Below are 24,152 nucleotides of genomic sequence, written 5' to 3' on the forward strand. Positions count from 1 at the left end.
CACCACCCCGCTCGCCCTTCTACACGTAGCACAGCTGGAGGCCGCTCTGCCCCCAGCGCGGTGGCATTGCACTGGGGAGCTGTGAGGTGCAGAAGTGGAACAAGGCATCTGAGCAACCCGCGTTTCTGAGTTGAAACATCAGCTCATTTCATAATGAAAAGACAAAAAATCTTTAAGTGATGGGAACCAGTTTTGTTTGCGCTGAAGCTCAATTACCCTGCACCGCTGAAGAGCAAGGTTCTCCCACAACACCTGATTTATTTATGCAGCAGATTACAAAGGCATTACATTGGTACAATTGCTCCCTGCAGCAGTGCAGCTCAGGCATCACTGTCTGCCATCAGTGGCGGTTGGGCAGCTCGAGGAACTGAGAGAGTAACAACAGAAACTTAACAATGGATGATCATTTTTTTTTTTGTAGGAACCAAACCGCACTATTTTTATTTTTATTTCTTCAACATCGCTATGCACTCGAGTGAAACAGTGGTCAAATAAATATCCTTTAATAAAGAAAAAAAAAAGGAATCATTTTTAAGCACCAAAACTGTGAGTATGATGTTACATCGCATGTACAAGAAGGTGAGTTCAGTACTTTGTGTACAGGTTTAAACTTCTGAGTCATGATAATAAAAACATGAAATACACAGCAATAAACTTGCATGGCATGGAAACTGCACTAAAGAAAAAGAGAGCAAAAGGCAGACAGTTACAGTTGTTTTAGTTTTTAGGTATTGCTGGAAATGTTTGCTTAGTTTACCTTTTTTCTTTTAGGAGATACTTGTTGCCTAATACTTTATAGCCTTGAGCACTTTTAGGTATAGCAAATCTGCAGAGTCACTTACAATAAGGTATGCATGTAATATGTCTTCTTTGAATACAACGGTGTTAAAGGGCTTCCTTACTGCCAAGCACTAGTGTTTGAGTCTACCAGTAATATTGCACAAAGCTAGTGAATGGCAAACTGGTTTTGATTACTTCTCATTTATTCAACAGGTTTAAAAAAAAACAAAAAGAAGTTAACATCATTAACCTTTACTGATGTCATTCACGTGAGACAATCTGCAGCCATCCGAATTCCTTTAATCTCATGATGATGTATCTGGAAATATGTAAGACTAAATCCAACACATACAGCAAGCACAGTAACACGCTGGGAGATGTTGAGTGAGTGTCCCTGATCCCCAACACCTGTTCCGCAACTCAGAAATCAAAAGTGCTCCTGAAAGGATCTGAAAGTCAAAGCCACCTAAGGCAGAACAGTACGGAACAGGTAACAGTCTCTGCAGTGACAATGCTGCAGAGTTAGGGCTGCACTCACCAAAAGGCAATCGTCCCTCTGACTCTTTCCAAATGCTGGTTAACAGCTTCAGATACTGGCTTTAAATAATACTCCACCGTCATCTTGAGTTCAGCAGAGTAAAATTCGTTGCCTGGTCATTTCCATGCTAGAGGTACATCAGAGTATTCACATTTGAATGGAAAGACCTTTTCTGTCAAATGCTGAAGCCTGGGGCCACAGAAGGTGGACCTCCATCACAATGAAGTACGTAAATGTCGCAGTCAGAGCTGGGTTTGGGTTAACAGTTAAACTGAACGGGAAGTGCAAAGAAATGTATATACAACAGCCCCTCCCAGAAATACACTGGCATGCCCACCCACCCTCAGCCCTGCTAAAAATCCTAATTTTAAGTACACGTATTAGGCAGCAATTAAATATAAACTCATTTTATAGGAAAATTTTAAATTACAGTATATTTATAGGTTAAAAACAGCCACTGCTGTGCTTCTTACAGCACTGGTAGCAGTGTGTCCATGTGCTTACTACACTGAAGAGCAATTTGCAGTCAAGTTTGGAATGACCTCCTGTCTGTCAGCCCCACAGCACTGAAATCACAGCGCGCTCTCCCAGTAAGGTGCTCCATTTGCTCCTTAGCAATAAGCTTCACTTGTTCTTAATGTTAATTCTGTAGTGCTAAACATAACAATATATTGTCCATGCTTATGGAATCATTACCAGAAATATACACAGGTAAGTTAATTACATAAGCATTACAATGAAAATAAAATCTGATTACACATGTGAACAAAATTGATTTACAAATTACACTCTGAAATTCAGCGCAACAAACAAGTGAGGGGAACACTGACCAATGACTGTTTCTGCTTCCTCCTCTCAGTAAGTTGCATTTCAACAACACATCTGTCATTACTTAATATTAGACATTACAGAATATAGTGCTTATATATCAAAATGATTCTTTACAAATAACGTAGTGAAGTATGTTGAATTCTATCCCCAATGCAGCCACAAAAAAACCACAATATATAATAATACTAAGTTATTTTACAGGTGTCTGGTATAAGACGCAGACTGTCAGAGTTTTTAGAAAACCTTAAAAGTGATGCTTAAGGAAAATAACTATGACACGAAAAGAAAGTGAACACGCTACGGATATTGGTCATTTTTAAAGGATCTGGAACCTCTGTGAATGAGAGGATGAAACTCATGTTGATGCAGATACAGTTTCTGATGGAAGTCTTCCTATCTGATGTTTTGGTTACCTACAAGTTTCGTTTTTCATTTCTTGTTCTCACTCATAGATGTTTCAGAGTCCTCAGATAAGCATTTGCACAATAAACATACACTCCAACTCCTTATCATGATGGATCACTCAGATCGTATAAAACAGTTTTAACCAGAACCATGAAAGCCAGTTCCTAAAGATGGAAAAAGCACGAGAGCTGACAGACTGCTTAAGATAAACAACAAGCAACAGATGGATGCAACCACCACAGTGAAGTCCAGCCAGAAAGGAAAAATATCAGTCATACGTAGAAAGGCCTTCTTCACAGAGGTCCTCTTCCCTTACGTATGCCTAAATGATTTTCCTGTAGTGATGCTTGTTATGGTTTCTCAAGGACCAACACATTCACTAGAGCTTCTATCAGCTATGGAGGAGCCAAATCTGCAGGATTGTCGGAAGCTCCGTAAGGTTCTTATGACCACACTCTCCCCGTTTGCTGCTCCCACCACCCCACTGCAAACTGTCACATTGCAGAGCAGGATGGGAAGATTGATGCATTAGTCTACACACTACGTACACACAATTTCTGTATCACAGTGGGGATGTGAAATTGTGACATCTAGTGACTTGACTAAGATTAAAACCTAGCATTTGTTTTTTTTTTTTTAGCAGTATGTAGGGGAAAATACATTTTCATTCCATGCAGAAGATGGCAGATATGAACTGATATAAGTTGCTATGCTCAGCACAACAACTACTCCTTCTGTGCACATAGAACACTTGCTCCTATGAGAAATCCATTTCTATAAACTACACTATTACAGGAATCTAAGATTTCAACTAAAGATAAACCAGATTAAGGACAGTAATTTTTCTCAATCATGCACACATTCACGGCAAAGTTGACAGACCACATGGCAAATAAATCTGAAAGCTGAAGTACAGTAAAGCATTGAGCTACTAATATTTATCACAACACAACCATAAACTGTAGACACAAACACTGTGCAAAGGGACTACTGCACCTATATTTTAGAATTATGATATTTTCTCTTGACCTCAAATTTTGCTAGAGTCCCATATGCATACTGTAAGGAATGAAAATGTAGGCTGGAAAACAGGAAGAACTGACATAGTTGCTCAATCACCACTATTTATACAGCACTAAGATTCAGACAAACTGTATAATCTGAATTACCATTCTACAACGAATTCTGCTTTGTGCTGTGGCCAAAAATTTACTTAACTCAGTTTCAAAGTGCGGTGTGACTGGAAGTGAAAACAAACACAGAGCAAATATATACCACTTACAGTACAGGCAACGTCCAATGATTATGATAAACTCCGAAATCACTGTTATTGCTGCATGAGCACAGTGTTTGCTTACAACCACACCATTAACTGAGTTCAAAAAAGCAGTTTAAGAGAAATATGCCTTGTAGCTTTAGGTCCTTGGAAAGTCAGTATTGAGTGTGTCACAGAACCAATCTCAGGAGAGAAGCGTATAGACCTGACAACTAATACATACAGCAGAATAATCAATACAGCTCTGAAATAACGCTACTCGTAGGTGCTTTAAGAATGAATGTTTGCTTACTATAAATAAGGCAACAAGGTTAAGAAAATGCCTGTCAATAGCAAGGGTACTGTGACATCCTTCTGAGATGTCTGATGGAGCTTTAATTTCAGGACAGCCACAGCAGAACAGCTGAAGGGTCCGACCTCTGAGGTTCCTGCACGTTTATGTAACCTGTTACTAAGGAGAGTGCTTCTGTTCCTATTTACAAAAGTAAATAGCAAGACATGCAATCTCCTGTCAGGAACACTGACACAGTACGTGTTCCGTCGTATGACAGCAGCAAAGCATAACTCCACTCTAAAAAAAACACTATCCCCATAATAGTTGGTTTTTCACAAGAGGAATGGTGAATGGAACGTACTACACAAGGACACAGACCACGTACTTCTCAAACGCAGAGTATGTCACACCAATAAACATAAAATGCTGGTGAGAATTTAGCTTTCCTAACATTTTAACAGGCTGACTGTAGTATCACATGGAGCTTCTCGATGTTCCAAGACTCCCTCTCTCTCCTGACACCTCTTACCCTAGTGATACACATTTTCAGTGCAGCTGTCCGCAGCCATCAGCCATGAAGCTCAGGATTAATTCTAAGCTTTCATTGCAGAGGAAGTTGTAACTTTCCTTTTAAAAAAAATAGTCATGAACAAAAGGGAACCATTTTTTTTTTTCAGCCAGCAGGCCTATGGGTATGAAATACAAATACTTCTGCAGCTACTGAACAGAATAACGAACAAAAAAAAAAAAGCAAGAGAAGCATATTTTCAAAACTGAAGTATCAAGTATGCTTAAGTGCTTTGATCTTTTTAAAAGAAGGCTGCTTACAGTATTCAAACAAAGCCTTTTAAACCAAACAAAAATAATTTTAAGTATGAAATTACAAAATATTGCTTCTTACAACAAATGATAAAGTATACTTGGTTTAACACAGCTGAATATTAGTTTAAAAAAGCATGAAAATGTCTATGTTAGAAAAGTTTAAGATTACAAATGACCTTCTAAAAAGGTGCTGCCAGTATGTCTTGCTGTAAGTGCACCTTGCTGGAAACACATTCTTAAATATGCACTGAATTCAGCTCCTGTTTCCCATTATGATGTAGTCACTTGCTGTTTTTCATACTGACATACATTTCTTCAAACTAAGAAGAAAAAAGTAATAGTTGCACATTACTGAATTTCAGCTATTGCGGTGCAACAATGAATTCTGCTCTTTCTGTAATATCACTGCTAGCTTTCCTGCGAGGACCTACTTAACTGGTTTTCAAGCAGATGATATATTCGGTGCAGTGAAGGGTAGATTTTATACCTCTTTTGTTGTTCCAACCAGATCACATAGTTCCTTTAACAGCAAGTATTCTCCCAGCTCAAAATGCTCTCTCCACTTAACTGGCCACACACTACTAACACAAATATGAAAAGTGCTTAAGAGTCAGGCATTCTTGATTATATAAAATGCATGTCAAAACAACTTAGCTTTCTACTCAAACCAAAATTTTTAGAACAAATAATGAAAAAAGTGACCTGAAAAATTTACATTTCAAGCCATTTTTTTCAGATGCTGAATCATTTGCCAAAGAAAGACTATTTCTTTGTGAAAGAAAGCCGCCTGCGGAACTGATGGTCAAAACTGCTGGCTCTGAATTTTCAAAATGAAGAGGAAAAGTGATCTTCAACTGGGGTTTCTTTTCTCACTTCAGTGGCTGTATATCACCTGTTTGGGGAAAAAAAAAAAAGGAACATCTGAAAAGCTAAAGAGCTTTACAAGTCCTCTCTGATCAACGTTATTAGGCAAGTCCAACATGCAAATCTGATCTGTGTCTAGAAAAAACTCTGATTCTCTCTGTTCCCAGGGCAACACCACTCCCAAACTAACAACACCTTACCACACAGTATGACCAGGTCTCCTTTTCCTTCTGGTATTTTTGCACTGAACACTGATCTGAGCTTGGGGAAGCCCTGGATTAAAAGGTAATCTGCTCCGTAGAGAACAGAAGATGACTTCTTCATCCAGTTACTCTGTCCATCACTCCCAGAAACCCACACTTTACAATTACTTACAGTACTCTGAACATACTACTGCCATCTTTGTGTACTATAAAAGCTCGGGATACCTCTGATAACCAAAAATGTTGTTCTGTTTTTTACCTACACGGAATCCACTGCATCTTTATGCTGCTTGTTCAGCTGTACCTCAGATACATGGAATGCCTCAGCATTACTGTACATGGCTTAGAGTGAGGTATGGAAGGAACTGCTCTTAAAAAAAAAAGGTGATCACATAACTTTAGACAGAAGTTAGCTCACACAGTAGCTAATACGAGATATGACTAGGTCTTCTGCAGAAATTGATTACAACTGTCCTCAAACATCAATAATTAAGAAAATTACTTTAGTGTATATTAATATTTTTCATCTAATATGCATATTCTAAGACACTTTTTGGCATTTGATAAACATACAGATTTAGCTTCCATTCTTAAGGCAAATAATCACATTACATTTAGTCTATAAGGATGCATACGTACTAAGTAAAATTTGTAATACAGCTGCCAACATTCTTTTATATAACTGTTTTGAACCTAAAATTCCTATGCAACTGTTTTTGGATATGCAGATCTTACAGATACAAATCAGTATATCAATCCTTTTTTAATAAAGCATAGTATTAAGCCGACATCGGTAACACTTACAATAGTAAAAACAAAATACTATTCTGAATGTTCTTCTTCTCTACTACTCTTCTGTAACCAGAAGCAGGCTATATGTTCAAGCACTCATCTATGTGAAAATTATTTATTCTGCTGAATTTCAACACGACTTTGTTTCGGCCTTTCTGTTCTAGCAGACTATTCCACACACTTTGATAGCATGGGCCAATTTCTCATTTCTGATCTGTTAGCTAGTTTCTACAACCATTCTTCAATCAAATCTGTCTGTCTAAGTCTTGTCTCATGAGAAAAGGATTTTTTTTTCTTAACAGAGTAAGACACTAGTAAGAGAAAGTAGGTTCTGGATAGGAGAAAAACCCCAAGTAGCACACACTCAAAACTCCAACACTGCATCCTTCTTTAGGATCCAGCTGATTTCTTTAGGTCCAACAGATTTCACAGGATCTCAGTGTTTGTCAGAAGTGCATCCTTAAAATGGGAAATGGCCATAGCTACAAACTGACAGGATGCTTCAGTTTAGTGCTGCTTTAAAAGGTAATGTGAATTGGTGCACTACGGGTACCACATAGCAGTGATTTTCAACCAACACTCTGAAATGCATTTAAAGGGTTGTAAAAAGTAACAAGAAAAATGTTAATTTATACAGTGCAGAAAGGTAGTTGTAAGACTTCTGTGAGGATGCAGTTTGAATGGAAAGTGTTTAGGGAGTTCACCAATTTGATTAAGAATATTCAAAGTCACTTTTGGATACATACATGTATATATCCAGAAGTGACTTTGAATATATATATATATATTTATGTATACATATATATATATGCATATATATATATATGTATATATATCTATAAATGTTCTTTAGTGTTAAATAATACTCTTGCTAAGTGATCTCAGAAATGAAGGAAATAATTGCACTGAGAAAACCAAGTCAGTTTCAAGGCAAGCCTTTTCTTACACCTATGACTTGATTTCTATTGGTCTGCGATAGCGGGAGTTTTCAGAATGCAAAATAATACAGAACTTCGAGTTTTAGCAAGCGTTTATTATACCTGTTCACAGAATCACAGAATGGCCTGGGTTGGAAGGGACCTCAAGGATCATGAAGCTCCAACCCCTTCAACACAGGGCCACAAACTTCCACATTTAATACTAGACTAGGCTGCCCAGGGCTCCATCCAACCTGGCCTTGAACATCTCCAGGGATGGGGCATCTAGAACCAATCTGGGCAGCCTCTTCCAGCATCTCACCACTCTCACAGTAAAGAGCTTCTCCCTGACATCTTCCATGGGGAAATAAATGCAAAATTTACTTTCCTTTCTAAAGGTTTAAGTTATTTGAAAATAGCATTTCAGTGTACAATTCAGCAGATGATGTGCTACACCACCAACACACTTTAAACAGCTGTAGCACTTCACTGTAGCTGAAGAGTGACAACTGATAAAAAGTAACCAGCATAGAACTGCCTGATGGAAAGCATCAAAAAAGGTTATACTTTACCTACTGCTAGCTGTGTTGCAAGAATAATAAATATTTATTTCCATACACTTGAAATAGCCTTTGATTTTTAAACAGATGTATAACTTTTGTTCAGAGATTGTCACCTCTCTTCTCTCCAGATTTTAAATATTCACAAATAAATTCAGGGGGACCTTTTATTCAGACTCAAGCTCAACCACATGTCAGTAACAGTAAAGAACCACCGCAGAAGAACAGTGCTGTATGCTGCTGTTGTCATCAAAAACTAAGGCTAACACAGCCTTAATTTTGGAATCTCGTGCCAATCTCTGTTTAGTTCTAACTAACCTCATTTGCTGAAGCCTAGCATAAGTACTTTCAGGCACTGTAGCTTCCTATTAAGTAAGTCTGGGATTTGCGTAAGGAGCAGAAGTATAAATTATACTTGTACATTTACTGCTTATAGTCTAGAAATTCAGAGCGTTCACAGATTGAAACCAAGCTACCAAAGAGAGTCACACAAGGTAGCCAAAGAGATTTCAATGTGCTCAGCAGTCAAATCTATGATACTTGACTTGGAGCTATTCAGTCTGAAGAGATGAACACTACATTTTCTTTCTACAAGGCCAGAAGTAATTAGAAAATAATAATAGCATATGTCTAAGAGTGATTGTGCTGCTTTTGCTTTGCTACTTAAAATCTTTTTAAAGTTTTAAAGCTGCAAACAGTCCCTTCAAATTTCCTAAATGAAACAAAGCTTTTTATAGCAGCTGTCCTGTCACTATTCAGCAAAAATATTCAAACAAGAACAGACTAAGATGTTATCTTAAAAAACTTTTCCTTAATAGAAACCCTAATTTGCTTCAAAAAGTCAACGATACTAAATTCCTATGTGCATATTTTATCACACTGGACATCACACAGTTTAGTCACATTCATACTACATATCCTATAATGCTTGACCTGAGGCTTAGCAGCTGTTATAAAAAAAGTGTTGAAGAAATATATATGTATTTTAAATGAATTTAATTACGGGTTAATTTTCCCAGTCTGTGCAAGGCAAACTCTCCTCTTCATCCTCTGATTCAGGTGATGCTTCTTTAATTCGTCGTAATGCTTCATGGATGCTCCTTGTCAGAGGGTCAGTATCAGGCAGAATTGTAAAGGATTCTCTCAACACATCTTTCTGCACTTTCTTCAGTTTCACCCCTTTCCTGATCTGTGCCAAGATGTTATTGCTATCATCTTCATCAGGAAAAGGCGGGAGACTTCTCTGCTCCACTTTCCGTAAGTGAAAGCTCCCACGCTTCAAAGAAGCCAGCACTTCATCCATTGGGGAACTCACTGCAGTAAAATCAAAATACCTTCAGTACCATTTTTACTGAATTTATTCAGCAGCTATTTACGTTTCTTACACAACCAAAAGTAGCCACATGCAATTAATGTCACAATCCTACAGCATTGTTATAAAGGAGACTGCAGTTTCAGTTTCATCATTCTGCAGTTCTGTTTTTGTATTAGCTTCCAAATTTATCTTCCCTATTACCAGGTCAAAACTAGATTGTACAAACAATTATAACTTCTGAAACAAATGAATCTCGTAATAGGTAAGCAGAAAAACTTTTTGAAGATGGCTTTCCTATTACAAGTCAGGAAAATCAAAATATCTACAATGAATAAAACATAACGAAAGTGTGCATTGCTTTGTATTTCTTGACTTGGAAACTTATGTAGTGAACAGGTTTGTGCAGCAAGAGGAATGCAAGCACAGAGGAGAATCTACATTTTCTGCACGTACATTCTGCAGCCAGTTTTACCTACTGTTTAAGTACTAATGCATGCCAGGGAGGGAAGTGGTACAGCCAACTGCCACAGGGTGTATTTTCCTGCTCCTTTGGATTAAGATATGTACAAGCACCTAGTTACAATGTGCCTGTACAAATTACTTTCCTTCATAATTAAGAGAGAAGCAAGCGTATACACTTCATCATACATCCTTCCTTAATGATCAATTTGAAGCTAATTCTCTGCAGAAATAAAAATTGGGCTTTGGCTCTTTTAAGAACTACAGGTAGGTAAGATTTCTATGTCAGAGAATGTGATGCAATAAACAACACAAATTAATTAGGAAACACTAGCACATATCAACCAACAGATGAATATCCAGCCCCAACTCTTTTCTAAAACCTTCTTTGTATTTATGAGTGGACTTTGTCCAGATAACTAATGGCTCAGACAAATGGAACAGTCATGAGGAAAAGGCAGAAGATAAAGGATTCCACATTTGAAGGAGAAAGAAAAGACTGTTAGGCACTCATCTGTTGTGGGCTGACATCACATCTATCTTTTGAAATCCACAGAGGAGCAGGTAGTGTACAGCTGCTAACATTAATGATACTCTTAAGAGGGAAGATATAATTTTGATTTTCTGTTGGTCATTTTATGATATATTGTGTGTGCAACTTGATATACATGTTTTATATAAAATGGAAACAAAACAGGTATCAGAAAACAGAAAAAAAGGAGCACATCAGCATCACTATTTATAATGGACTTAAGACACTGAACTTATGACTTGTAAGACTCATGAGAGCTTAAGAATTCTGTAACTATTCAGTTGTTGCAACGTATTTCGGTCATTCAAGAAGCACTAAAGAGAAACACTCTTGTTTCTGTCTGGTAGGTAAAAACAGATCCAATTCTATATGCACGAGGAAAAATATCAACTGAGGGATGTTTCCTGCAGTTGTAATTGACATACCCAAATAGAATTTCTAATGAAAAGTCATGTTGCAGTACTGCAAATCAAGGCCCAACTCAAGTACTTTTCCTCAACAACATTCAGTACAACAATTCAGTGCTTTTGAAAATTCTACATCCAATTTTCATAAAAAGACTCCACTCTAATATAGCACATTTTATCTAAAAATCATTTTGTTCAAATGTGGCTGCCACTCCCCATTTTATATATGATATAAAAGAAAAACAATTAAAAGCAGATAGCACTGTCACTTAGAGAAGTTGTAACAAATCTACCAACTCAGCCCTGCGCCCTACTTATTTACCAGTGAAGTCTCTCACGAAGTTACATGCTTGGCTAATTTACTACAAATTTAATTCTCAACTGTAGTTAAATGTGTGAATCCTTATTTGGTTCTCAAGATAACTAAAGGAGTTGTGCATTTCTCTATGAAAATCTGAAGAAACCTTGAACAAAACATTCTCAAGGTTTCCTATGTCCCAAGACAATACTTGTTTTATTAGGTTATAAATTATGTAAAATTCTGTTTTGGGAAAACAAAAAACAAACAAAAAAAAAACATTGCAAACCTCAGGTGAAGCTTGCTGTAAGCAAGATCGGAAAGGGTTCTTAAAGGCAGCTTTTAGCTACATTTTCTAGCTGATCTGATATGGTGTATCATATGTTCGGTTTCACAAGTTGTTTTCTGTTTAAATGAACATGTATATAGTATGCTGTCATAAGGATCCTACAGTTTGTTTACTAGCAGTTGCCAACATTCTTTAAGTCATTAATGATTACACCTGAATCACAGCATAGACTTTTCTATATAGCAATAGAGCAGAGGAATAGATGTACATTACAGTTAAACGCACAGGAATGCAAACATTACCTCTCCTTCTCTGTAAACCCTCTAGATCACCTGTCTTCTTAAGCTTCTTCTTGGCACTTACTAGTTGACTGCTGTCAAACAGATATGCTGTTGGGACACTGGAAGAGTGCTGGACTCCCTTCTCTTCACTCTGACGTTTGACAAAGCTGCCGCTTTTCTCCAAGGATTTGGTGGTATCTTCCTTGGAGGGCAGAGGTGGAGGTGGAGGCAGAGGTGGTGGAGGCAAAGGGGGTGGAAGTGGTACTACACTAACAGTCTCTGTTTGTAGCTCAGTACTGATGAGTGGAGAAGGACTAACTTGAGGCAGTTCAGACGTAACACTGCTGGGAGGTAACGAGATATCCTGAAGTTGTTCTAAGCTCGTGGATTCCTGCACTCGCAAAGGCTGAACTGCATTTTCCAATTCCACCTCTTCACTTTTCTCTTGGATTTGTATGGTTGCTGGCAAAGATTGAGGCTGATCTACAGAGGGCGCTGAGCTGGCTGCACATTTTCTTCTTGCATGAGCCAGTCGTAGTCTGGTTGATTTAAGTATTACTTGGCCAGGGTACCGCTGGAGTATAAAAGTTAATTATGGTTAGGTAAGTATACGTAGAAGACTATTTTAGATACTGAATATTTGTCATTAGGGCGTGCTGTTGTAATCAGTAGTATTCATCTATTGTTTTCATTTATTTTGCTCTAGACATAAAACCAAAGCAAATACATCCTCACCTTTATGTACATATAATCCATTTTTCTAATTTCAATTTTTAGTTAAGCCAGAAGTTATACATGACTGGTCTAGGGATGCACATAAGTTAAGATTAGGATTTCACTCATAAACAGTGCATTCAGAACTGTTTTTTCTGAAAATTGAGAATTCCTTCTTGCTGCTCTTCCCTAAAGCTGCTTAAAGGCTCTCCCCACAACAAAGTCCACTCCAGCCTAAAACACTTGCTTTAGATGTGAATCATACCACTCAAAAAGTTACCTCTAATAGATATCGAACATTTTGAAGATTTACAGTTTTTAAACTTAGTTCCTGAATTTATTTTCTCAATGTCTTTTTAAATTTGATTCATCCATGGACATTTTTACACAAAAGTAAAAACTGATTCTGAAAGCAAAGTGTAAAACATTTTTAAAAAATTGTGACATTGTGTCAGTTCATAATGAAGCATTTGTTAATGTAAATAAATTTGCTTTAATTTACAGAATGTATATAATTAAAAAGCCTTGCAAAAACAAGGATATGAAGAGCATACTGCAGAGGAAGACAGCTTTCCAATAAATAAACTTCTCATATCTATCTTACAGTCTTCAGTAATTAATACAATCTCCATTTTAATGCACTTTAATCCCTCTCTACCTTTCATGCAAGCTTCTATTGATTTTATGATACTAACATTGTAACAGGATGGGACAGGTATTGACAGATGTTCTGAAGTCAGTGGTGGTGCAGCTTTATCAGATGGCAATGCTCCTTGCAGGAAATACCATTTGGATTACATTTCTAAGAAAGTCTGTTAAATGTCTTGCCACAATGTGTAGATGTAGGAGAACAGAAGCTTATTATGGCACTGATAACATAACAATGAGAGACATATGCTACTACCAGTGCCACAGTTCGTGATAAATTTTCCCAAGAGTAATTAACTATATAGCAGAAGAAATTAACAAATAGTATAGTCTGGTCCTGAGAAGAGTGAAAGTTTCTTTTGTAAAAAAAAAAAAAAAGCATAAAAGTAGAACAAGTCTTCTTCTGTTACCTGTTTAAATGTGCGAAGTCTGTCCAGTGTTTTCTGTCGTTCCTGACTAACCCAGGAGCTCTTTCTTTCCTCTTCATCTTGTAGCTGATCTCGCTTCTGAGAACGTAAATGGAAAATATAAATATTATATCTAAAGCTATGTTTAACATCATAAAAATACTGTATTTAAATAACTCTTCTAATAATTGCAATGAATTATTTATCTATTTTTCATATAAACACATTTGAGAATTTCAAAACTTTGCTATTGTCTTCCCCTCAAATAACAGAACAGATTTCCTATTTTGTAACTGTGATGAAATGCAAGACTTGGTAGAAAGATTTCAGTGTGGAACTGGAACACTTGGACTGGAAGTTTTTGCCTTGAAAGATGATAAAGAGCAGTTTCAACAGCAATATTAGACTGAAGTTTTGAATTTTATTATGTTGAAGTGGCATACTTAATCTAGCTTGATTTTCTGTAACCTTTTTTTAAAAAAGGTTTGAAGCTCTTGCTCACAGCTAAGACAGTAGGTTTTTTTTGTTTTGTTTGGTGATCTTAACTTAGGGGAAGCACATTTGCATCCACTTCTATTAACGAGTCATCCACTTCTTTCATTTATTTATTATTTGAAACAAACTTCAACAAACTTGACAACTTCAGTCAATTTTATTGAAAATGGGTACTCAGTATCAAATGGCAAAAGGCACTCTTAGGCATTAGTACAGAATTTATCAGAAGAATATATCATAGAATGATATGATGATGAATGAAATGACTACAAAGAAACTTCATAAGCATTAATGGCAACCTTAATTCTTAAAAGATTTATGGCATCAAATATAACTAAAAAAAGCTGATACATATTGTTAAAAGTTCAGATTATCACCTTCATGAACTTTTATCCTTATTCAATCAACGTAAAAGCAGAGTCAGACTAACTGCCATTTTCATAATTTAGCTAGTTGTCCTGTCCAAGAACCAGCTCCTGTGTTTTCTAATGAGGCATGCATCGGAGAGGAGCACATGCATAGAAAATGGTTAAGACAGGAGACAGAAAAAGGAGAAAGCAATAAAAGAAAGTAACTGAGTAATGGGGAAAATAAGTTACAAGAATACAAAGAAAAGATTATAGCAAGAAGAAAGTATAGTTCTACCACCACACCTACGTTTTAAATACACAGCCTGGTCAAAGAGTATGTGTGTGTCTGTGTAAAAACCTATTTTGCAATAATAGCGGATAATTCTCAGTCACGTTAATACATGTCTTTATATAACATAAGTTAGCAAAACAATATAATAAATAATAAAAAAAGCCCTTAGTATTTAACAGACAAGAAATCACAGAATCATAGAATCTTTTGAGTTGGAAGGGGCCTTTAAACATTATCTAGTCCAAACCCCATGCAATAAACAGGATCACTTACAGCTACATCATGTTGTGCTCAGAGCCCCATCCATCCTGACCTTGAATGTCTCCAAGAACAAGGCTTCTACCACCTCTCTGGGCAACCTGCTCCAGTGTCTCACCGTCCTTATTATTATTATTACTATTATAACTTTCTTCCTCATACCCAATCTAAGTCTCTCCTTTTTTAACTTAAAACTATTTCCCCTTGACCTATCACAAAATGCACCACTAAAGAATCTGTCTCTTTTTTTAGAGCCAAATCTTTTAGATACCAAAAGTCCACTACCAGGTCTCCCTGGAGCCTCCTCTTCTCCAGGCTGATCAGCCCCAGGTCTCGCACCTCATACTCGCAGGGGAGGTGTTCCATCCCTTGAACTGTTTTTTCTTTTGGACACACAGAAGGCTCATGTCTCTCCTGTAATGAGGACTCCCCACCTGGACTTGGTACTCCAGGTGAGATCTCACCAGGGCAAAGTAGAGGCACAGGATCACCTCCCTCAACCTGCTGACCAAACTCATCAAGTCTTATTTTTAAGAGTGATAAATGGACTGTAATCAACACAGTAGAATTGTTCGTCTTATTTTAAGAAATGAAAAAATATCTATTCTTTCAAGTTCCTGAAAGAGTATTCTGGTAAGTTTAGCCTTTTCATAGCATAAATTATGTAGTTGACTTCCTGGATAAATGTATCAATGTTTAAAATGTAGAAGGATAACAGAGAATCATTTACAATAATCTAACTGAAGCCTGAATTAAAAAGACTTAGATTTCAATGCATCTTTGTCAGTGATCCTTATTAGATATGGATATTACATCAGCATTAAAGACCTAGCCTATAGTTTGAACAGTCTTTAAAAAAGATCGTTATGTGCAACACAACAGTTGGACTATGTAGCCTATTCTGTGTTAGAAGACTATACAGAGAAATGTGGAGCAAGATCCAGAACTACATCAGAAATTCTGCATGCAGCTTAACTCTAGCAGTAATCATTTAGACCGTGAATCAAGTATTAATCATTTTTTTATTTGACTGGGCTCAGTGTCATCCTAACAGAGCTATATGTTCTTCCTTACCAGCATAATATAAGATAGAAATCTGGTCTGATATTCTACTAATGAATGTATAACGAACAATGCAAGTTATCATCTAAATGCCTGCTGAACAGCAGAAAGCTCAAACTTACTAGCTGAACAGTGTGGTGCATTTTGTACTCCTCTTCACTCTGGTGACGCTGCTGGATCTTTTCATTATGCTTTGCAATACAAATTTCCTGTAGAGACACAAGATGAAGTCTGTAAAATGTGAATTTCAAATAGCAATGTTCAGTTTATAATGTAATATTTAATAAACAGCACTAAGAATTAGAAAAATAAAAGTTACAAAGCCCATTTCAGACAACCAAATTTAAAAAATTGATTTAACTTACAATAAAACCATAAAATGTAAACAAAATCAAGAGAAACAAAGTCAAGCCTATTACTTTTAGCGGTCAAAAGAATACACAACTGCTGCTTGAAAAGCCTCTTCTACCGAATAAGTACATAAGTGGTAAGAAATACTGATTAGTTAAATACTTCACAAAACTCTTGTGCAGTTCCATGTATTTGTATACATGGGTAATATCTAACTCTCAAATAAATTACATATTCCTGTTTTCAGAATGAGGCAGCTTCACATTTACAAGTGTGAGTTCATCTTTACATAAACAACCTGCAACCACAAACATTAATAAAGTTGTTACAATTTTATGCACGTACAAACAGGTTCATTTATTATACCAAGTTAGCGTCTATAATACATGGTTTAAAAAGCAAGCATTTATACAATACCACAGAATCACAGAGGCTGGGAGGGGCCTGTAGAGTTCATTTAGTCCAATCCTCCTGCTAAACTAAGTTTGCTAGAGCAGGTTACACAGGAAAGTGACTGGGCAGGTTTGGATGATCTCCCGAGGAGACAGAACAATATAGGACATCTGGTGGTTGGGGTCTACTAAAGCTGCCTGACCAAGGGGAGCCTGATGATGAGGCCTTCTTGTTACAAAAGGCATTGAAGTCAGGCTCTCATCCTGATGGGGGATTTCAACCACCCAGATATCTGCTGGGGAAACAACACTATGGGCTGCAAGCTTTCCAGGAGGCTCCTGAAGTGCATGGAGGACAACTTCCAGGCACAGGTACGGGACAGACCAACCAGCAGTAAAGTGTCACTGGACCTGGTGTTCATCAATGCAGACGAGCTCATTAAAGAGGTTAAGGTAGCAGGCACTCCGGGCTGGAGTGACCATGTCCTTCCTGGTCAAGTTCACGATTTGCAAGGAATATAGACCTGGCAAAGAGCAGAGCCAGGATCCTGAACTTCAGGAGAGCTAAAACTTTAACAAATTGTTAAAGTTGTTGAGCAATCAATTCCCAATTGTTGACCTGGGAAACTGTTGTTAGTGACAGAGGAAGAGAACAGAGCAGGCAGTTCTCTAAGGACACCTTTCTGAGAACACAGGAGTTCTCTGTCCCCCAACAGAAGATATCAGGCAGAGAAGGTAGGAAATGGACATGGCTGAGCAAGGACCTGCTGTTCAAACTGAGGGATAAGAAGGACACGTACAGGCAGCAGAAGCAGAAATGGGTAGTCTGGGAAGAGTACAGGGATGCTGTCCAGACATGCAAAGATGGGATTAGGAAAGCCAAGCACAGATGAAACTAAACTTGCAAAGAAGGATTTGGGGGGTCCTGATGGATGAAAAGTTGGACTTGTGCCAGCAGTGTGCTCTTGCAGCCCAGACAGTCAACGGTTTGACGGGCTGCATCAAAAAAGGAGTGGCCAGCCAGGAGTGGGAGATTTATTGTCCCTCTCTACCCTCTGCCCTCGTGAAACCCCACCTCCAGTACTGCGTCCAGGCTTAGAGCCCTCAGCATAAGACAGATGTGCTGCTGTTGGAGTGGGTCCAGAGGAGGCCACCAAGATGATCAGAGGGCTGGAAGCACCTCTCCTACAAGAAAGGTTGAGGGAGCTGACCTTGTTCAGCTTGGAGAAGAGGAGCCTCTTGGGAGACCTCACTGAGGCCATCCAGTTACTTGAGGGAACTTAGAAACAAAAAGGAGACAGACTTTTTACGTGGTTTCCTTTTTACAAGGGGAATGGTTTTAAACTAAAAGAGGGGTGACACAGATTAGATGTTAGCCAGAAATTCTTTACTCAGGCTGGTGAGACACTGGCACAGGCTGCCCAGAGAAGCTGCGAACACCCAGTCATCCCCAGAGGTGTTTGAGCCCAGGTGGGATGGGAACCCGGGCAGTCTGATACGGTAGTTTGCAACCCTGTGAATGGCACTGTGGTTCAAACTAGATAATCTAAGGTCCCTTCTGACCTAAGGCTTTCTATGATTCTGTGAAGATGATTACATTCTATTTCTTGGGGTTTTTTGCATGTTGGCAAGAATAGTGAAAAATAATATGAACAGTACTTCAGTATGTAAATTACAGGAACATATTCTCATAAATAATTGAGGCTCAGACTTTCCTGAATTTGTTTTGTTTAGCATCAATACTTAAATATTTCTGAATAAGAGCAATAGTGAAATATATTTTAAACATGTAAAGAAAGAGGATAAGCTGGACAAAAACATCCTTGGTGCTGATTTCATACTAATAAAGAAATGACCTACTTTAATATAATTAGTTCTGCATGACTTGAAATAATACCAAGAAAAACCCCACAACAATTAGGAGGGGCTGAAAACATGTTACAGCACAGTATTAGAACTCTGAATCATCTCAATTACCAAGATGTTCTTAACAAAGAAAGGCTGCAATTTCATAGGGATAAATGTGAGGTTCTACGTGGACAAGATTAAGCTTCCGCAAGCAAAGGATGATGGGGAAAAAAAAAAAAGAGGAGGAAATATCAAAGAAAATGAACTGTATGATTATGGTGGATGACAAGTTGAACATAAATCAATAACCTCATACTCTTGTTAAAAAAGATTATTCCAACTATAAGGATTGTATGATTCTATACTCAGGAATATAGTCTGCCACATATGTGACATAATCTTTCATATTCTGGACTACTTAAATCTCTAGTTGGAAACACTATGATCAGTTAGAGAGCCACACTTCATGAAAGGTGCTGACCAGCCATGCAAACTTCAGAAAGTATCCAGAAGTACTGTTTTGGGCCTGTAATCATCTGACCAATTTCTGTAGTTCTATTCAGAAGACAGAAAAAGAGAACTAATCAACTACTTAACTTTTATTGCTGGATAAGCTGATACATTCAAAACCAGTAACATGTAATATAGTGAAAAGAGGTCTGCATTAGTGTTGTACCTAGTTTCAGTGAATTTTGCTTTCATATTGAACAACGTCCCAGTTAAAAAATTATCTTCTCATTTAGTAAACTCAGTATGTGCAGAAAGCACAGTTTAAGATTTCTATGTAGTTATGCCCTTAGAACATAATAGTTATAATAATATTATGAAAGCATACCAAGTAACCTTAAGTTAACTGTTACTGCATACATCTGCTTAGGCATGGGCTGTGCTTTAACCTTGTTTTCACTGACTGTGAAACAGTGAAAATCTCTTATCCAATGGTCTTAGCAGCATGTGAAGATCTGTAGGTAAAAGCATGCACTGTAAGAATGGCCCAAACAACTTCAAACGGTCTTCTCTCAGCTGCTCATGACAGGAAACACTTCAATTGGATGTCAAATAATTCTATTCATAACTTTGTTTTCCAAATAATTTTTCTAGACACCTTCTAGATTATCTTTATTACCATAACACTGCTAGAAATCTAGCTCTATAATAAGTTATAGTATTAAACAAACATCTGTTTTAATTAATACTACTGTGCAACCAGCAGGGGGTAGACTAGGATAACAATAGAGAGATCTTCCATGTAAGATTCATGAATTGCTTTAAAGAAACAAGAAAAATAATGAGTGCTTTTTCTTCTGTAACTGTCATCAAGACAAAGGAACTTCAGGAGATGACTGCTTAATAAATGCAAATAGATTTTGTGTAAAAAATATTAGTATAGAGCTTACATTCATGTTAGTAAAATATCAGTAAGGTGAAACAGCACTGACGTCAGTAAAATGTAAAATTTAAAAAACATCTGAAGTACAACCGAGTAAGGTCTCTAACAGATCTGTAAGAGAAGTTTCTAAGTAAAGATGTCTTAAAAATATTTGACAATGTCATAAAAAAAATCCACTGCATAAACAAGGAAAGAATTTCTGAAAAAGTAAATATAAACTTCTCTGACTATAGTCATTTTCATCTTATTCTACACACTGTAATTGATTATCTGTTGCTACATTATCTCCTTAACAGACAAGAATTTCAAGTACTTGGCTAATGGAACAACTTCCCCTGAAAAATAAAATCTGATTTCAGAGAATCATTTTCTGTGCTTCCTTAATCACTCTTCACCATATTTTGTTAATCATATAAAACACAAAATATAAAGATCCTGATGTAAAAAGGGATCTCAGCTAGGACTTCTATATATTTTGAGAACATACAAAAAAGATGTGGAAACACTTTTTTTTTTAAACAAGTATTACATTGTTCTCTAAAAACTTTATTCATTAAATTAACTCATTAATAATGCACATTGATCTAAGTGTCAACTGCCAGAGAACAATGAACAAGGCATTCTGAAAGAAGGAATGAATATATATTTACCTATATTTGACACAGCACGTCAAAATCTTTGCTGCATGAAAAAACACTTTCAGTACAGTATTTCAACCGTGAAACAAATTAAAAAATGAAACCAAACCTATTAACTCATAATAGCAAGCCTAGTTTTATAAATTAAGAATGTATACTGGATTTCATATATAGCTGCTTTTCCTTAGAAGGAGAGAAGTAAGAGAATAAAAGTATAGCTCATGAATGAGAAAACATCCTTGAAGATTTTCTTCTGCAAAATATAAATCAAGACATAAATCCACTCTCTGTAAAAACATGCTAGAATCTCCACATGCAAGTGATTTGATAAGTTAATAGAATTAATTTTATTTGTTCACTTCCATGTCATTAAAGAGTCCTCTAAAGCCAAACTAAATTGGATCTTAAAATATCAATTTTATTATATATGCTTCTTTGTTTGTCTAATTACATTCTAAAACAACTTTTAACATACAGTAAATATAATCCACTGAATTTCTGAGATGTAGAAGCTGAATTTAATGTAAAATAATCCTTTGAAATGTAATTTTGAAGCTTTATTAAGTTTGCTAGTAATGACAGAAATTTGCAACTTATTAGTACCTTCTTATTTCTGAGGTAGGCTTTCTTGGCTGAAATACGTCCACGCCTCGCTTCCAGCTGGCGGATTTTTTGTTGCAACTTTTGCAGCTCCTCTTTTTGCAGGTGTACAGATGTCGCCGGATCCTCTTTTTCAAGCATTGCTTCCATGCTTTCGTAAGTGTCATAATATACCACTTCATCTCTCTTCTCTGTTTTAAAAATATCAGCAACAAAAAAGTCAAATCAACAGAGTGTCTTTGGTCAACATTTTGTTTTGTTACAAGACAATGCTACCCTGTGTTGCAAGATTTAATGCATAAGAATACTACAGTCATTTCAGAAGAAGAGTAGAAGCAGAAGATTAGAAGCTTGTCATTGAGGTAAGCTCAAACATTAAAGAACAAACACTACTGAAAATGTGGCACTTCTGTCTGTAAACTAACTTGATCACAGTGCCCATGCATGCCTTCGGATCACTTAACTAATACAAGGGACCCACCCCCTACAGTAATATCCTGTGGACTTCACTACAAAGTTCAGAATGTATAGATTCTTTCTGAAGTCTTTAAGCATGAGATTCTTCTGCCACAACCTACTATTACAAGGGAAATTAGACAATACACTGCCAAAAATCCTTTCAGGATGTTTCTAACCTTCCAGTCACTGCCTGTGCTGAGAGGCAGCAGTGAGAAGGTAACTTCAAGGCAGTTATTCAAAACATCACAGGCTTATCGTTACTAACAGTTCTATCAACACGATTTTTAGCCTCCTGAGTGAAGCATTCAGTGTAGCATTCAGCACAGTTATGATAGCTTGACTTCTCATTTCTTGCCAGGAAAGAAGGAATGGTGATTTCAGATCCTTGCAAAATGTTTTGATAAAGAAGCAGCAAAGGTTTCTTGTTCCCCCATTTCATTGGCATACCAAGTAGGAATTGCTTGTAATGTATCCTTTTTGGTATATGATACTACTGACTTTAACTTTCAGTTATAACTAGCTTGACTGTTAAGTATCTACTCCACCAAGCTCATTTGGCAATGAGGGGAAACGGCCTCAAGCTGCACCATGGTAAGTTTAGGCTGGATATCAGGAAAGAACTTTTTTACAGAAGGGGTTGTTAAGCACTGGAAAAGGCTCCCCAGGAAGGTGGTTGAGTCACCATCCCTGAATGTGTTTAAAGACCATTTGGATGTGGTGCTCAGCGACATAATTTAGCAGAGGGCTGTTAGAGTTAGGGTAGTATGGTTAGATTGTGCTTGGACTTGATGATCTTTAAGGTCTTTTCCAGCCTGAGCAATTCCATGATTTCTCCTTCATCAGGTACCTCTTAGGAAGACTGTGGCTTCCTCCTATTTCTGCCCTTAGAAGATACGGGGAGGACAGTGTGTTCTTCAGAACACTGTCAATTTCAAAAGTGGTTCTTAGTTCAGATTGTGTGTGCATAAGGTCTGTGCTGCAACCAACATTTTGATTACATAATGTAAATTGAGTCAGCAGGATATTGCACTACTGGAAAAAATAACAAATATCAGACCTATTCAAGTCTTCAGGGCAGTGCACAATTTATACAGAGTTTTATCCAGACATAAAGCCATTAAGTGCTTAGAACCCACTTCTAAATAGTGTGTAAAAACAAGAACTATGGCTAAAACCAATTGTGTTTCCCTACACACTTACAAAATGGAAGAATTCACTTGCTTTAGAATGTGATTTCTATAAGAGTCAAGGATAGCAATTTACAAATGAAATCCTAATAGCTCAGTTGCAAAACTGTCAAATGTACAAGATAAAACACAGAATCACCGAACATCCTGAACTGGAAGGGACCCACAAGAATCACTGAGTCCAAATATGGCTCCACGCAGGGACATCTCAAAATTTAAACCCTATGCCTGAGAGCACTGTCCAAATGCCTCTTGAACTCTGGCAGCTTGGGGCTGCTGGGAAACCTATTCCAGTGCCTCTGGTGAAGAACCTTTTTCCTAGTACCCATCCTGAAACTCCTTTGATGCCAATTCCCACTGTTTCATCAGGTCAACATGTCAAATGCTTTTTTACTGTTTGAAAAAAAAAAAAAAAGAAAGAAAAAAAGAAAAAGGAAAAAAAAGCAACAATCCATCAGAAGTTCCAAAACATTTCGATAAAAAGCTTTAGAACTTCTAAAATTGCTATAAAATCAGTTAAGTACTTACACATTTTAATGACACAAATATTTAGAATAAAACAATAAGAATTATTCACCTTCAGATATAATCCATGTTATTTCCAACTGTTAACACCCTCCCACATCCAAAACAGTAAACAACTAACCCATTCTCTGTTGATGGCAACACAGTCACCACAAATCCATCTTACAAAAATATATAGGTAGTTTGTATGGATAGGATAAGACTCTCTAGAATTCTAACCTAATAAATTCACGTTTTTTGAATGTTAGTATTTGATTAATGATGGTAAAAGACTACTACTGCCATTTAAAGTTAAGATGATGTATTATTATTTAATAGTTTTCAGACCCAGTGTGTTGGATTTGCACAAGAAAATGTTTTCCTTCTAGCTTACAACTTGCACATTTAATCTCACAGGGAATTCAAATTGCGCTCTCAAAAAATTCTCAGCCAGAATTTTATTTGTAGTTCTGCCTATATCCCATAAACTGAAACAGAATCCAAAAATCTTCTGATACACCACTGCAGAGCCAATATAGTCAATGAAGACAGAATAGCAACAGCCTCTAGAAGTTACTAAGCCACATATATCAAATCATAAAGATTTTAAGCATTTCAGCAAAATTCCAACATGTTTAGGAACTGTGTTCTTCATTTTCTACGCTATGGTATATGACAAGAGTTGTTAAACAGTAATTTCTTCTAGCTCTAATT

The 24,152-nt window shown here is 37.0% G+C and overlaps 1 protein-coding gene across 1 annotated transcript in view; it reads right to left on the minus strand.

The window, feature by feature from the left end:
* Positions 1-487: 487 nt before the first annotated feature.
* Positions 488-24,152, minus strand: part of JMY (junction mediating and regulatory protein, p53 cofactor) — a 63,122-nt gene continuing 39,457 nt past the window's right edge. Inside the window, exons 6-11 of the mRNA XM_003642911.6 lie at positions 21,292-21,479; positions 16,192-16,278; positions 13,616-13,711; positions 11,865-12,417; positions 9,266-9,576; positions 488-5,818 (exon numbers count right to left, since the gene is read on the minus strand). Of these exons, the coding sequence (XP_003642959.2) occupies positions 9,269-9,576; positions 11,865-12,417; positions 13,616-13,711; positions 16,192-16,278; positions 21,292-21,479 (1,232 nt within the window). The 3' untranslated portion in view covers positions 488-5,818; positions 9,266-9,268. The remainder of the gene's footprint in view (positions 5,819-9,265; positions 9,577-11,864; positions 12,418-13,615; positions 13,712-16,191; positions 16,279-21,291; positions 21,480-24,152) is intronic.

The sequence above is a fragment of the Gallus gallus genome, chromosome Z (assembly GCF_016699485.2).
Source record: "Gallus gallus isolate bGalGal1 chromosome Z, bGalGal1.mat.broiler.GRCg7b, whole genome shotgun sequence".
Taxonomy (NCBI): Eukaryota; Metazoa; Chordata; class Aves; order Galliformes; family Phasianidae; genus Gallus; species Gallus gallus.